Source organism: Meleagris gallopavo, chromosome 6 (genome assembly GCF_000146605.3).
Source record: "Meleagris gallopavo isolate NT-WF06-2002-E0010 breed Aviagen turkey brand Nicholas breeding stock chromosome 6, Turkey_5.1, whole genome shotgun sequence".
NCBI classification, from domain to species: Eukaryota; Metazoa; Chordata; class Aves; order Galliformes; family Phasianidae; genus Meleagris; species Meleagris gallopavo.
In genome coordinates, this window is record NC_015016.2 from 46,094,345 (window position 1) to 46,110,224 (window position 15,880).

A 15,880-nucleotide genomic window follows, 5' to 3' on the forward strand; every position below is an offset into this window, starting at 1 on the left:
CAACTGCCTCTTCTACTGTGCTTTCAGAGAGAATTCGGCCATTTAAGTTTGGCTGTGCCTCAGATGCATCCACAGCATTTCTCGTCATCTGTGAACAACTGTGCCATCACATGCCACAGAGACACTAGCAGCAGTGTGCCCTCCTCAGCTCTGGAGCAAGGAACAAGGCCCCTTCACACAGCTTGCACATGTAAGGCCCTAACAGACCATCAGTCTCCTCACTGAGCTGGTCTTTCACTCACGTCTCTGGGGCTTTGTTTGACCCTCACGAGTCATCCCCACACTTCCGCTCTCAAACCTGAACTCTGGCTTTGCTTGATCAGCAAAGCTGATTTTTTTTCTATTTAGAGATATGATTCATAACATCTCATGGCACCACGTATTTTCAAAGTTAATCTGATCAGGCCCAAATTGCGAATCACTCTGTTTTTGAACCACACTAAATATACTGCAGATGTGAGACTTCTGTTTCCAAGTTCAACTGGCAGGTCATCACATGCATCCTTATGCAGATGCAGTGGAAAAGCATCCAATTCATATGTTCAATTCCTTTAAGGAATCTTAACACCAGCACTAGACCTGCAGCTGCATGGGGCTGGCTTATTGTTCAAACTACTGCAGGCAGGGATGAGGATGGCCTCCCCAGCTGCTTCTATAGGATGTGGAGATGGGTATCCTGTTCTCTTTGCTTCTGGGACTTTCAGAGATGGTCAGATGTGGCACTAATTGGGAATCTGGCCTTGGCCCTAAGTTTGTGGCAGTTCTAGAGTCTGACTGGCTGCTTAGCAAGCAAGCAGAGCATTGAAAAATGCTCCATTCTTTCACATCAGTGCAAATCCAGGGGTTTAAGCCAGTTTTGTAGGCATAAAAGGTCTTCTCAATAGGCTTTGCATGGCCATTCCACAGCACGTGGTCTGCAGCTGATCAGACAAGGTTGGGATGATACACAACTACTAGCAACTGATGTCAGTGTTTCTGTTCCTGCTGTTTGTACCTTATCAGCACTAGTGCAGAAGGAATCTCCCTCTTCTAGATGTTCATTGTGAGCCCTTTTGGGGAAAAACAAAACGAAAACAAAAACATTGTTAAAGGAAACCAAACTTATTGGGGAAAAAACAACAACAACAGCAACAAAACCACTTAAGAAAGAGTAAACCTTAGTTAAAACTTTACTAAGCATGTTACTGAATTCTCTGCATCCTGACTCATTGCCTACTGTCGCAGTATTCTGTTTGCTCAGGGTAGCTTTTGCTTATATATAATGACAGCTGCCTTATTAGGGATTCATCTTGAGATTCTGACACTGCAGAACGTACATAACACCTCGGAGCTGCAGCACCTTGCTTATCTTGCTAATGAGATGCCAAGATGAGAAACAATGACGCAAGTTCTGGCTTAGTCATGAGACAGGTGCCACCCACACTTGGGTTGCGCACAGCCACAGCACAGGCTGATCTGTTGGTGCCAGAAGGAAAAAAAAAAAAGCCTTAAATCACTGACAGGTGTAGGAAGCAGTGCTTCCCTAGTGAGTGTTCAGCAGCATTAGTCTGGGGCTCATCACATAATTTTCTTCCTCTTCTTTTGTCCACATGGCAAGTAGTACTTGGGAGCTTGGATCTCTCCCATTCGTTAAGTAAACCTTGATGAGCCTGGAGGGAAAGGGCAACAATCAAGAGAGAAACGATCCTGTTATTGCCTAACTCCTTTCCAAATGTATAGTTCCTTATAGCACACCAGAGGCTATTTTGGAAGAACTGCTGTTGTATCCTCATCCTTCAAACATTGTGCACATTGTGTACACTAAAGTAAGTCAATCCTGTTGGGGGCTTTTCGTTCAAATGGCTGTTTTTTCAATTAGAAAGAAAACAAGAAGCATGATTAAATTTCAGATTGCCGGTCTGTTTACAGACATTGGCTTTAAAATGTATTTGTTAAGCACCATCTGCTGTACATTCAGAATATAGCAACTAAACCTGCTAATCTCTTTCCAGCTTTTAATGAAGTTAAAAACTATTTGAACGTTCTCTATTATCAAATACATTATTTCAGCTGCAGAATGTTCAAACTGCATTTCTGTATTTCCAATTTCATTAGCTCTGTACCGTTACACACAGAACAAAGACTGAAACAGGCACTTGGGGGAGAAGCTGCATTACACAACGCCACGTCCTAGGTCAGGACAGCAAAGGAGACAGGGAAATAATAGCTGTGTTGAGCCTGACTTCCAGATGTATTAAATAAAATGAGATGAATACAACCGAAGAGAAAACATTGCCTTTCAAGGGCAAATTGAGTGTGCTGTGACTGCAGGACAGTGATATAAACAGAAGCTACACATCAGCTCAAGATCCTAAATGGAGAATATTAGCTTTGCAGTACAGTTTAATTATCAGATCTGTTATTACCAACGCTCTCAGCTGTCGCAGCTCTACTGACAATGAGCTGTAGGTGATGAGGGAAAGCACTCCAATTACCAGCCTGAATTGAGTGAAAAGCCTGAAAGGAGTATATAAACATAGGAAACATTTAAATGAAAAACAGCCGCCAGACATTTCTTTTCCCTCAGCTTCTGTTAGGCCTTTCTTTCATATTTTCTTAAAAGATGATTTTCTTTTTGAGCAAGAAAAAGAGCCAGCACAGACTGACCAAACCAATGAAGGAGAATCCTGATGCTTAAAAGTGAAGCTTTGAATTCTGGCCTGGCCCTTTCCAGGAGGTTCCTATGTAAAGTTGGGTGCCTTCACTGTTTGTGGTTCTCACAACAGACTTGGGTCCAAGCACTTGCAGCAGCTGGAGGTATCCGTAGGACCTATATTGTGCCCCAGCAATAGCACAAGTGCTCAGGAAAAGCTTTTATGTTGCGAGGTGTTGACTGTTTTTGAGCTTAATCTCACCAACAGCCTGCTGAAGTCTGGCAAGAGAGAAATGAGGGTGAGGAACTGCACTTTGCTTGGGAGAAAAACGGTCATTGCAGCATTCTTGGTGAGGATGCCACATCTAAAATAGCTTTGAAAAATAACACTGAGGAACCATCACCAATGAGACCAAGGTTAGAGATAAGTGACCACAGAAGTAGTCACCTATCGGGCCTGCTCATCCAGCCTGTGAACTTTAGCGTGTGACACCTCTGCATTGCCTCACATCCCTGTAAAGGAACAAAGACTGGCAAGATGAGCCTGTCCTCCTCACAACGAGCACTCCCTGTGCTGAAGAAGCCTGTCATGGGGACTTCACACAAGTGTACTTAGTATAGACCAAGCAGGGAGACCCATATCACGCCCCTTTAAGCTGGCATCCTGTGTTCAGATTTGGAGTCCTCAGTACAGGAGGGACATGGAGTGCATCCAGAGAAATTATCCAAGGGATGGAACACCTCTCCCATGAGAACAGGCTGAGAGAGCTGGGGCTGTTCAGCCTGGAGAAGAGAAGGCTCTGGGGAGACCTGATAGCGGCCTTTCAGTAACTAAAGGGGGGCTGCAGGAAGGGAGAGGACAGACTCTTCGGTAGCATCTGTGGTGGTGGGACAAGGGGAAATAGCTTTAAATGAGAAGAGGGGACATATAGGTTGAATATAAGGAAAATGTCTTTTACAGTGAAGGTGGTGAAGCAGAGGAACAGGTAGGCCAGAGAGGTAGTAGATACCCCATCCCTGAAGACATTTAAGGCCAGGCTGGACCAGGCTCTGAACAGCCTGATTTAGCTGTGGATATCCCTGTTCATTGCAGGGGAGTTGGACTAGGTGACCTTTAAAGGTCCTTTCCAGCTCTAAGGATTCTGTGATTCTGTGATTCTATAGCTATGAAGCATGCAGCACTAGTAAACCTATGAATTTAAAGCAAACAAACTCTTACCTTCTGTGCTCTTCCTGTCTCGGTCCAGAAGTGTGAAATCCACCAAAAATATCTTCTTCTTACTCAGTCCTGGCCATCTGGGTTTATGAATTATTTGCTCTTTCCAAAGTAAAGCAGGTTCCTCTTTGCAATAACTACTTAGCAGCTGCAAGGTCTGATCTATAGCCCCATGGATGCTTACAGGAGCCTTGCACAAACACAAATCTGTGAATTTCTAGGAAATTTATTGCTCCCAAAGTTTCAGTGGTTTTATAAAGCATTACTATTCCAGTTCCAGAGGTAAATGGCAGTAAAGGAACTGGCCAAGTGGTATCACATAAGCCAGACATCACCAGAAGCCAAAGTATCAGCTCCTACATCACAGGTATACCTAAAAGCAAAGGCTCCTCTTTCCTCCATCCACCCAGGAAATTACTGAATTTAAGATCAGTTCTTGGAGAACACAGCATCAGCCATTGTGTGGAAAAAATTGTGTGTTTCTGAGTTAGACCATGTAACTCAGAACAGCTGTTTTCACTGATAGCTATGAAATAATCAAGCCTCAATTTTTACCTAGATAAAGATAATAAATATTAAGTATAAATAAATAAAGTTTTTAAAGGGAATAAATAAATTCTTTACAAACATATCCATCACAAACCTGCTTTTACAAAATTATATTAGTACAGTATTCTTGCAAAAGCTGTATAGACATGCAAAGACAGGTCATGTCCAAGTTGGAATTTTGGAGTTCTAGAAGATACATTAGACTACGTATTTATTTTAAATTCAACCAAGTATAAACTGAGATGTACTGATAACAGAAGTTTGTTAAAATCTGAAATAGATTTCATAGTTCCATGAATGCACCTCAGGATAAATCTCTTAAAAAGTTAGCATGAATACACGATGCAATTCTAAATATTGCACTGCAAACATTCTGCAGGGATGCTCTTCACACCTCAAAGCGTTCTACACAAATTGCATATCAAATATCTCACGTAACCAACACGAACATTAATGGCTTCAAAGATCTAATATGTGTGATGCACACTGTAATTTTCCCTGCAGCTTCTCTTCCCCTCGATCATTTGCAGGGTAACAGTGAATTATAATGAACAAGAGGTCAAAAACAAAACCCCCCCAAAAACCAACAGTGTAAAACCCCATTCCAAACTAAAAAAACCTCATGTCTTTTGACAGAAATACTATTCTATGAGTTCCTCCAGGGTTATTCCTGATGCACATCAAGATGAAGAAATTCAGGACTGGTACATCATACATGGGGAGATCCAAACCCCTGCATATTTACACCCCAAACTAGAAACATCCACGTGTCTGAGATGGGAGAAATAACTTCCTCCAAACACTACTCGGTTATTCCTGTTCATTCAAGACATAGGATGTTTTTAGCTGCAGAACTGCATTAGTACATAAGCACGTCTGGATTTTGATCTCTATTCTGTTGAACCCAGCTGAGTGTTTCTACAGGTCTTGAAAGTCACTCAGGACTTGTTAACACAGTCCAATACTTGAAGGAAATGCAAATAAAATAAAAGAAAATGTTTAAAAATCAGTTTTAAATCCGTTTTTTTTTCAACAGTTTCTATATTCACTCTTCCTTTCCCCTTGTTAATGCTATTTACCATAATCTGTGAAAGCAAGTTAGCTGCAACAAATTACTTTTATGTTTTTCCTTCATTTAAAAAGCATAATTATTTATACTGATTTAGGCTGTAGCTACTTTTATTCTAGCACAGTGCCATCAGAGATTGATATTGAACTACAAGTAGCAGCATTTAAAAGCAATTAGAAGTGAAATAATTGGGGGCACGCACATCAGGATTGTAGTTTACTTCCACAACTATAAAATCTCAAACAGTTTAAAACCAGTATGGCTAGCAGCATTTAATTCACTGAAATCCTTCCTTCCTTCCAGCAGTATAAAATAAAATAGCATAAAATCAACTCCAGTGTGTCCCTTTTCTTTAAACATCCTTTTTCTTTTAACTAAAGGAATAAAACTGAGTAAGGGATTAGAATGTAAGAAATGACTGCATCAGCATCAGAAATCAGTAGAAAAAAATAATTCTCTGATCTTCTGAAGTCTCCAGAAAGCACTGACTTCTATGATGTTCTAATAGCAGATAGCAGCATGATCATAAAACAGATCTATAGAAATGATGAAGTACAAAATATCATCCTGAAAGATTTAAGATTTGATGCTGCAGGTGCTGAACTCCTTGGCCCTGACCCAGCAAACCATTTAAGCACGTGGTTAGGAATCAGCATGCATGTTACCCCATTGAAACAAACAGAGTTATTCAAACTTGGAGCACACAGTTAAGTGCTTTGAAAGATTGGGTCAATAAAGTACCAACCACTTACTTCCAGAGCATAAGTCTGAATTACTGCTAAATATTACGTAGCTGTTTGTTACATGGCTTATATACCACTTTCTGAAGCACACTCTGAAGCATTTCTTCACCACAAGAAAAAAATGCAGGCCTGTCTGGGCAGGAAATTTCTCCATTCCCATCACTTCACTTACATGTGCAAAACCAAATTACGCTGATGCTCAAGTATAAGCATCCCACGGGGAGCTCATATCGCTATCAAAGGTAACGGTGGTTATATGATGCTGCCCGCTCCATCCCATGCGCACACACTCCATTAGAGCTGACTTCCTCCTGTATGCAAGCCTAGCATAGCAGCTCACAGTGAAAAGGGTAAAGTCATGCTAATGGCAAATGTCACATTTCATAAGAAATATCGCTTGATGCTGAGCAACGCTGCTGCCTGGTGAAAGAGCTGTTATCAAAAAGAAAGCTTGTGCCTCCTTAATTTTGGGTAGAATTTGCAATTTGATCGTACAGGTAGGAGCAGGACTATTTCTAAATGTGCTTTTGTAGCCTTTGTTCTGACTGTTGGAGACTGGGGAATAGCTGTGTGCTTGCTATAATACATATCAAGGAGGAAACCAAAACACATTTGTTATGCTCATGGAAGCAAGAGAACCGTATTCTGCAGATGTTCCTGCTCTCAGACCAGGAAATAAGATCCCTTTCCTTAACTGAGGTGACTTTTACTACTGTGATTTAGGGGTTGTGAAGTTGGAATAGAAGCCCCTAATTTTATTTTAATTATGCTTTTATATACCTGTCAATATATACCAGTTCTGTTCAGATCTGAACGTACGATTCCACTGTGGTTAGTGCTTTTTTGTTCTGTTTTGCTTTGTTTTGTTTTTGCTCAGGGACTACATACCAATTTTGCCTTTGTTTGGCAACGGTTTGGTTCTAACACTGTAGAGTGAAAATATCCACGTGGGACAAAAATGTAAAAATCTTATTACTGTTTCCTCCTTTTTGCCTCTGACCTTCTGCCTGTTTATGTCTCACCTTATTGTACCATCTTCACTCAACTACAGCTGCCTGGTCAGCTGAAGGATCCAGAGTTACCTCCTCACCTTCATTGCAGAACCCTGTCCTGCTGTTACAGACTGCATGGTGCTCAGCTGTCACGGTGATGATTGCACTAGAAATACTGATCTGTGCAACAGCCTTTACAGGAGAGAGAAGGAATTCTGTAATGGCAGTGCAGTTAGGTTTCTGTCCTGAAACTTTGCAGTGTTTCTGCAGATGTTTTGTACAAAGGCAGAAATCTCTCTCACCACAGGGCTTTCTAATATGGTAAAATCAGGGATAGCAGAGCAAGCATTTGATCAGCACACGTAACATAAAGTTCCTGTTTTTCAAGTACTGAAACCTCGGAATAATGCTCCCTTCATTGGAACAGTTGAAATCCTGTAACATCTCACTGCTTTGGGCTAAATGCTATTGACTGCACCTCTTTCTCCAACTCATCCATCTGAAAACGCATGGGCTATTGTTCACATATCCCTTATCTCTGATGTTACCTTGTCAACTATTCATGAAGGAGAAATAAATGTAACTCTAAGCAGTCGCTCATCAATTCAGCTTTTGCAAACGTTGGCTTCTGTCAGGGAGAAACTAAGCAGTGCCTTTGAACCCCCTGTTCAAACAAAGCAGATTCTGATGAGAATAACATTTCTTTTAGTTTATTTATGTGATGTAAGAATAGGGCAGGATATAGGAATCTTTTCATTTTTACTCCAAGTGCATACCTAACTCTGCAGAAGAAAGGCATTCTTGGAAGATGTGGGAGTACCTACAAGGTCTTGGGCTACAACTCAAATTGCTCTGCTTGGTTATGTAAACCTCAATATATACGACAAAAAATAGACACAACTGAAAGTAAATGAGGAGGAAGTAAATGTATTTTACCTCCACAAATGCTAACTGAAAGCTGGCTTTGAAGCAACAGGGATATGGGAGATATGGGACAACCTGATCCAAAGCAGACCTAGACAGCCCGGTAAGATACTTGCTGACGTTCCCCCAGTGAGGTTTAGCATTTTTCTACCTACAGACTTGAAAAAAGGTGCATAAACAAAAATACCTTATTTTTCCCAGTGAAGTACAGAGTCTTAAATGACTTGCTGGGGAACACATAACGGGTTAATGGCAAAGCTACTGATCCAAGTCTTCCCTTGAGTCCATCCACAGTTTCTCAGACTTCCCTTTTGGATCAGGTTTTGGTTGGAACCTCTGCTCCTTCGAATATATTTCACTTATATCGGCAAAAAGTTACATGCACAGATTGACCTGAGCACAAACAAGATCAAAACCCATCTGTTTTGTATGGTGAATATACCATATGAATCGTCAGCCTTATGCTGTTATGAAAAATACATTTTTGCCATAGCGTACTAAAATTAGAGTATCAGTAAATTTTGTCAAAATAAATTTTGTCAAAAATAAATCTCCACCGACATGCAGGAACTTTCCAGCCCTAGCACACTGGGAATAATATTTCATGAGCCAAGAGAGGAGAATGAGAAAGAATGCTGCATAGAGGAGGAAGATAGGCTGTAACCCAAACTTTCTGAGGTTTGTGGCCATTTTATTATTCCTATTATTGGGGTAGACTTCCAGCTTCTGCACAGTGTGGAAGATGGGCAAACAGTAGAGTAGAGTGAGACAGCCTCAGCTGTGACTGATACAGCGTGAACAGCTCAGTTACAAGTGCACCCTGAATAGCACTGGGTAACTACCCATAGATAGGGATAGAAAATCTCGTACCAAGCTGAAATGTGGGAGCAGTCTCTAGAAAAGCAGAGCTCCTTTAGCTTATCCAATACAAATGAGCTAGGCAGATGATAGCTCTACCATGGCCTCAGTAATTGGAGTTCAGAGGAAAAAGCCCAGCACCACAGCCCTAGGGCACAATCAGATAGCTTAGAGGTAAAACCACTTTCTTTTCTTCCCCGGTTTACATCACTGAAGCAAAAAGCAGGGGGCTGCCCTCAATTAGACAGATGTAGAAAAGCAATGCTGAGGAATGAGTCCTCATTTTGACATGACCTATAGGTCAGGTTTCAAACCGAAGCATTTAGGATTTCAAAAATAAAGAGTTCATCCTACAGATAGTCTGCATCACCTCTTCACCTGGCAGCAATTAAGCACTGCTTGAATGCTATCAGTAGCCTGAGAGAGCTGGAGGGCTCTGCCTTCACCTTTCACTCACCTTCATTAGTCAGGAGAAGAAAAGAGGACACCTTTGCATACTCTTCATCTATGCAATTCACTGTGCATGTATTTTTGTTTTGGAAACACAGTAAGTAAGAAAATCAATCAGCAATGAAAATCAATCCCAGCCTAGAGCTGGGCAAATAACCTTTTTATTGGTTAAGACTTCATATCTCAGCACCTAAAACTCACAGGCTGAAATGTTCTGCAGTACAAACCGATGCTTTAAATTATTTTAACGACTACAATTTTATGCTTTAACTCTATGGACCAATTGCAATTGTTCTACATTTCAGCTCCACTATTCAGTTATCACATGAGCCGCATAAAGCCCTCGGAGTTTCCTGCTCTGACAGGATCTGCACATTTGCAATTCTGCTTTCCAGCACATTTGTGTATGCGGCTTTGAAACCCCCTCTGCCAGTAAAACTGAATTATTTGATTGTTCCAAGAAAAGAAACACAAAATGGGACATAAAAAGAGCAAGCTGATTTTATTCAAATTTGGATAAACATCCGTGGAATGCCCCTGGCATTATTTGCCCAGCTCTTTTTAACACTATAGTGGTACAGCATTTTGGATAGTGGGATGCCTACCCTACCTGTGCTCATTCAGCAACCTCCTCCAGGATAGGACTGCAGAAAACTGTGTAACTCAAATGCATTGCATCCACTCACTTACTGCAAACTCAGATCCTGCAAAGCTTCCTGGAGGGTGAATTAAAGGAGAAAATTGTTCAAGGCATTACAACATTACAATGTGCAGTTTCGAATGGAATAGTGGAAGTAGCTGTGTGGGAGGATATTACTTCATTACAAATTTCAATCAGATGCCTGAAGATTTCTGTCCTCTCCGGAGAACATGCCATCAGGTTCTACAGGAGGCTTTCCAGTGGAAGAAAAATACACCCCTACTCCCCCTCCCTTCAGACTTGAGAAAGCTGTATGGCTTTTTAAACAGTTTCTAATGAAATCCCATATTACTGCTTCTCCCCTGGGACACTTCAAAAATCGTGCAAACTTCACAGAGCCCACATGTTCCTAAATCGGTAAAAGAGACCAGAAAGGAAATAAACTGCAGTTCTCCAATTAGTATCTGACATTCTCTACTGTTTTTTTTTTCTGTTGTTTGTTTGTTTTTTGGAAAGGGGAATTTGTCTTTCTTCTTCGCCACGCTGATAAATTAAATTAGTTATTATTATTAGTTAATAAATGCAGTATTATTTCATGTTTTAAGGCACACCAAAATCAAAAACTTTAATTCACAGAGGGATTTGCTTTCTGCATAGTATTTGGGGGAAATATGAAACAAGCCCAGCAGTTTAGAACATGCTAGAGGGGCTAAAACGTGTGTGAGTGTTTTCTTCAAGCTCCTTATTGTGTATTCACAGCTACTGCCAAGCACAACAACATAAACGGGGTTTTAGGATATGAAATGGGAAGTGGTCAGATTTTCAAAGCAGGCTGCTGGGTGCTGAAGGCTTTTGAAAATCTGGCCCTTGACTCTTTGGTGCCATTCCAGAAAGAAATCTCTCTCCGCTGGCACCTGGCCAATCAGCGCTGGAAATCCTTTTGCACAGTTATTTCAGTAAGGCGTAAAAGCCGATCCCTAGCTTTCTCTGCGTGATTAAGCACTGTCACCAATCACTATGCAGCTCTAAGGTATGCATGAAATATTCCCAGATAAATCCTCCATCTCCAGAGAAATGTGTTTCCCGTACAACCGTAAATCCGGGTTCTGTGTTGAAACTAATCCAGTCTGGCAGTGCTGCAGCCCTAGAAAAGTTTCCTTGGAAACGACAAACTCATGCAATGGCAAAGTCATCCAATCTTTCCATGCCACTGTATTATATTAAAAACACCTGGTTTATTTATACAATGACTTACAGATAAGGGTTTTAGAAGTAATAATACATAAACTTTATAGCAAAAAATATACATATAATAATTCGTCCTTCTATGATATATAGAAATGATGTATATCTGTGTGTGTGTGTACATATATATAAATATATGGGTCGTACTTATGTTTAGGGCACTTGTGTATAGATATGTGTATCTACATACACACAGTATACATTTATATATCTTTGTTGGGGCCACGTGTGTATACATAAACACACACGAATACACACAGGAGCATATTTACACTCTGTAAGTAGAGCTGTACTTTGCAGAACCTGCGCACGAACAGCTGCAGTCCTCTGCTGTCTGTGAGCATCAGATGGGTCAGTGACAGCCACGTTAGTGTCCATGGAGAGAGAACAAATGTCATCGCTGAGGACATAGGACTGGCTTGATGCATCTTCCTTTGTGAAGAACTAAATTTGCTGGACAGTGGCATCCTGCAACGCAGGGCTTGTTGCATGGGCCGATCTCATTCCAGTTATCACATGTTTTGACACATCCTGGGCCACACGTGTCATAAACTGCACCGTGTTTACACTGGGTTGCTGAAAGGCAGTGAAAAGAAACAAAAAGAGGCACATTACATAAAGTCATACAAGGAACATTATGTATTTAATTGCTTACTTTCTACTGAAGGCATCTAAAAGAACATTTTGGTATTATGATCACCTAGAGGAAAAGTTACTTATAAATAGATTCCGCTGCATGAAATGCGATGTGACGTAACACAGCAGATATAAAGACAGTAAACTTCCCAATGAAAAAGGCATCAGGTTCTTAACAGTCTCGAAATATTTGGGAATTTTAACACCAGCAGTCTATAGCAGTTTGACAAGGTTTCTGTCTAGAAGCAGAAGTGTTTTCTATTTAATGCTTAACACTGTTTACATATTTGTTATATGTAATACCTTTTATCAAGGATTCCTGAAATATTTACATGGCTAGACACACTTAGCAGTTCCAGTCTTACAGGAAGAAAAGATAGTCATTCACCACAACAGACTTTCTAAGATTATACTTTCAGTATTGCATATTGCAGAATATCAAAACAATGCTGTTAATTCAGCAGTTCCATATATATATACATATATATATATAAATCAATGATTTCCATCCTTCATGCTATTTTACCAAGGGATCACTGAGAATGAAGATTCTCATACTTAATGATTCCAGTATCTCTTCATTGATTTATGCAGTTGACAGTTCAATGGATTTCCAGCGTAAAAGAACACTGAGGTTTCAGCTAAAAGCACTCTAAGCCCACCAGATCAATATTTAAACTCTTAACATTTTATATCCTGCCTTTTTAGTATGGAGAATAATGCATGGTTCAATAGTGAATAAAAGCCTGTTATTCTTTCTAACAGCTGTGCTGATGGCAAAAACAAATACTGAAAAAATAGTTTATAGATGGTAACAGGCTCTCAAGCATCCAGAACCATCTATCACTATTTACAGAGAGATGGTTACTTTAGAAAGATTTCTTCAATTTTGAGAGAGATTGGAGGTCCAGATTTTGTTAAAGAACAGTTCTGTTATGCACCACAAATGTTGTTTCAATGTGTGGAGTAGCCTTAGAGTGTCACTACAGCACTGACATTACTCACAAAGAGAAAATATGCAGGAAAAAAGAAACAACACCAGATTAAAATAATTAAAATACTGAACTCTTAAAGTGTACCAGGAAGGATGGTGGAAGTCTTAGTGCTAAGGCATCATTAGTTTAAGGGTTCTTTCTTCTTCATCAGTAACAAAGTGATCTTCGAAACAGTGCAAGTTTTACTTCTTACACATTTTACAGCATTTATACCCATGCAAAAAGGAGCACTGAAAAAGGAAGGAATTCTGAGAAGAACGCATGCAACATTTTCAGGATGCACAGACAAAAAATGGATAGTACAGCAGCCAATAATCCTGGAATTACAGCAAATTAAAGAGATGAATATTAGATAGATATAAGGTAGATCTTAGAAAATAAAGTTTACTAGCTGTAAGTGTATGAAAACTCTAGAACAAACTACTCAAGAACTTTGAGAGACACCTCTTACTGAACATCAATCTAGAATAAGATGGGAAAATCATCTTTCAGCAGTATTTGAGATAAGCTTGTTCTGCTTGGGGGTATATATCTTTTGGGGACATTTTTTTCTAGCTACACATTTCTATCTTGCTCTGCATAACTTCTGTGTGCACTGAAGAAGGGAATAAGCAAAATAAAAAAATTAAAATGAAATTTAAACTAAAGGGGAAATTTAGAAGGTTGGACAAGCATACAAGCAGTAATTGAGCATATAGTACACTGCTAGATTCACTGCAAAATCTGCATTTCCGTAGTGTGTTAAGAGATTAAATTTCTAGTGGAGTAGAAACAAAAATGCACAGAACTTCCAGAAGATTTGCAAACATATTTGTTAATGCATTTTGTAAATGCATTAATTGTGTAGAAAAGTAGACCAAGATGTTCATAGCACAACATGAGTTCATTTAAAAGGTCTGTGATCATAAGCTTTAAGGCTGTACACAACCCACAGAGCTTTACAGTAGTAGTAGCCAGCCCATTTGTTCCACCTGAGCTATGCTTGGTGCCTTAGCCAGGAGGTTTGAGGAAAATTGGCTTAAGAGCTCTTTTCCACTTGCTCCTCTCTGCTCCAAAGTGAAGAGTATATATGACAGGCTGCCGTCAGCAGCTGTGGTGCCCCTAAGTACTCCCCATCTCTACTACACGTGGATAGAGGCCCTCTTGCATTGCAGACACCTCCTTCCATTTGAGACGCTATGTAGAAGATATAATGGCTTTATTCTCTGCTGTAGTCACTTCATAACGGTGTTATTAGCTCACTGTCAAGGGAAAAATCAGAAGAGTACAATGGCTGCTGTTTAAGTTCCCTGGATGGTTTCCATTGTTGAATGCTTTGGTTGTTAACATGTGGTGCGATTGATCTAGAACATTCCACTTCATCAACAGTTTAAAAAATAAAAATAAAGGCATTCTGCAGTAGGCTTCCCAGGGACTGTTGAAATGAAATTTCCACAGAAATTCCTGAGCTACTATTTTTGCAGCTTCTTCTGTTGATGTTGTACAATTTGGGCTTTCATGGTGTTTCTAAGGACATTCAATTTAGATATCCCTCATGGTGCCTGAAGTTCAGCAACAGGTCTGGGTGCTAAACTCGTGATACACGTGTGCTGATCTTTGCAATTTTCAGTGCTTAAGAAGTTTCCACTGAAAAGTCAGAATAGCCTTTCTCCCTCTAATACATACAGAATAAAATCATTAAGGAAAAGCAGATTGTAGCAGGGAAAGAGTGACTGGCTAGAAAATTCAATAGCAGAAAGTAGGAGACCCAGGAGAGAAGAGTCGAAATCAGGTGTAGCCTCATCCTCCTCAATCACATAGGGATAAAGCAGAAAATCATTCAGTTTTATGAGGCTGTTGGAGCATTTCAGTGTATCGGTGCTACCATGTGCACTTAGCACTCTCTTATAGTCCCTGTGTGCTTGTTCTGTGTAGCCATGCCCATGCTAAACAACAACTGGCATTCCCTTTACCAAGAAAACCTCAAAGGCCAGCAAGCTTTGCACTCAAATATTTTGCCAAGGCCTTAGAAGGAGGATACACTGTTGAACTGAGGGAGGAGGAAGAGCATGTAGGAAATTCAGCCTTCCGAGCATCCTGTTTGGCTGACTATCCAAACACAAGCTTTCTAAAGATTATAAAAATGAGCTAAGTGTACAGCAGTCAATGTACAGGAACTGGCAACCACACAAGAACTGGTTTTATAACACACAATAGAATAATTAAAACCTAACTTTACTAATAAATATACTCAATTTCCATCAGAACACAGCTCTTCCAGGTATCCCACCAGCTATGAAATGTCGAAAAGGAAATGAAAGTCACAGAAAGCTAACTTTTTATTATGGATATATTTTTCATACTCAAAAACTTTCATCCATCATTAGGACATAACAACTGTAACTACGACTGCAGAATAAAAAGGTAAATTAAAAAATAAAATCTTGGTGCTGGACACAGGTAACATAAGGATGCATTTTACGGATGCAGTGGATGCACTTTAATTTAATTTAATGCTTACTGTGCAACTCACTATAGAACACACTGTGCTACTTGTTTGACACTGGATGCTAAAGTATTTTGAGGGTATTTGATCACATACAGCTAGTCCCTGTTTTCTGCTTAATAAGATTTCCCTTTCCTCTCCATAAGCTTGCACTAAAGTTAAAAAACTCAGGTGAATTTACAAAATTCTTTCATTAGCTCTAATGGAAGATATATGTTTAAATTCCTTCTTAATGTTCTCTCAAGAACTTTTCTTGACCTTAGTAGAACAACAGAAAAAATGTGAAAAGAAGACTCAATTAGTGAAGTCATGATATGTCAACACTTTTACACACTCCTTAGGGGAAGTACTGGAGTTTGTATTCATTTTACATCATCTGCAACAGTGAGGTCCTTCTGAAATGCTTTGGTGAAGAAGAAAAGGGAAGGGAAGGGAAGGGAAGGGAA

The 15,880-nt window shown here is 40.0% G+C and overlaps 1 protein-coding gene across 1 annotated transcript in view; it reads right to left on the bottom strand.

Annotated features, from left to right (window-relative positions):
- Positions 1-11,530: 11,530 nt before the first annotated feature.
- The window catches only part of BMPER (BMP binding endothelial regulator), a 144,870-nt gene continuing 140,520 nt past the window's right edge, over positions 11,531-15,880 (bottom strand). Inside the window, exon 16 of the mRNA XM_031554058.1 lies at positions 11,531-11,894. Within this exon, the coding sequence (XP_031409918.1) occupies positions 11,713-11,894 (182 nt within the window). The 3' untranslated portion in view covers positions 11,531-11,712. The remainder of the gene's footprint in view (positions 11,895-15,880) is intronic.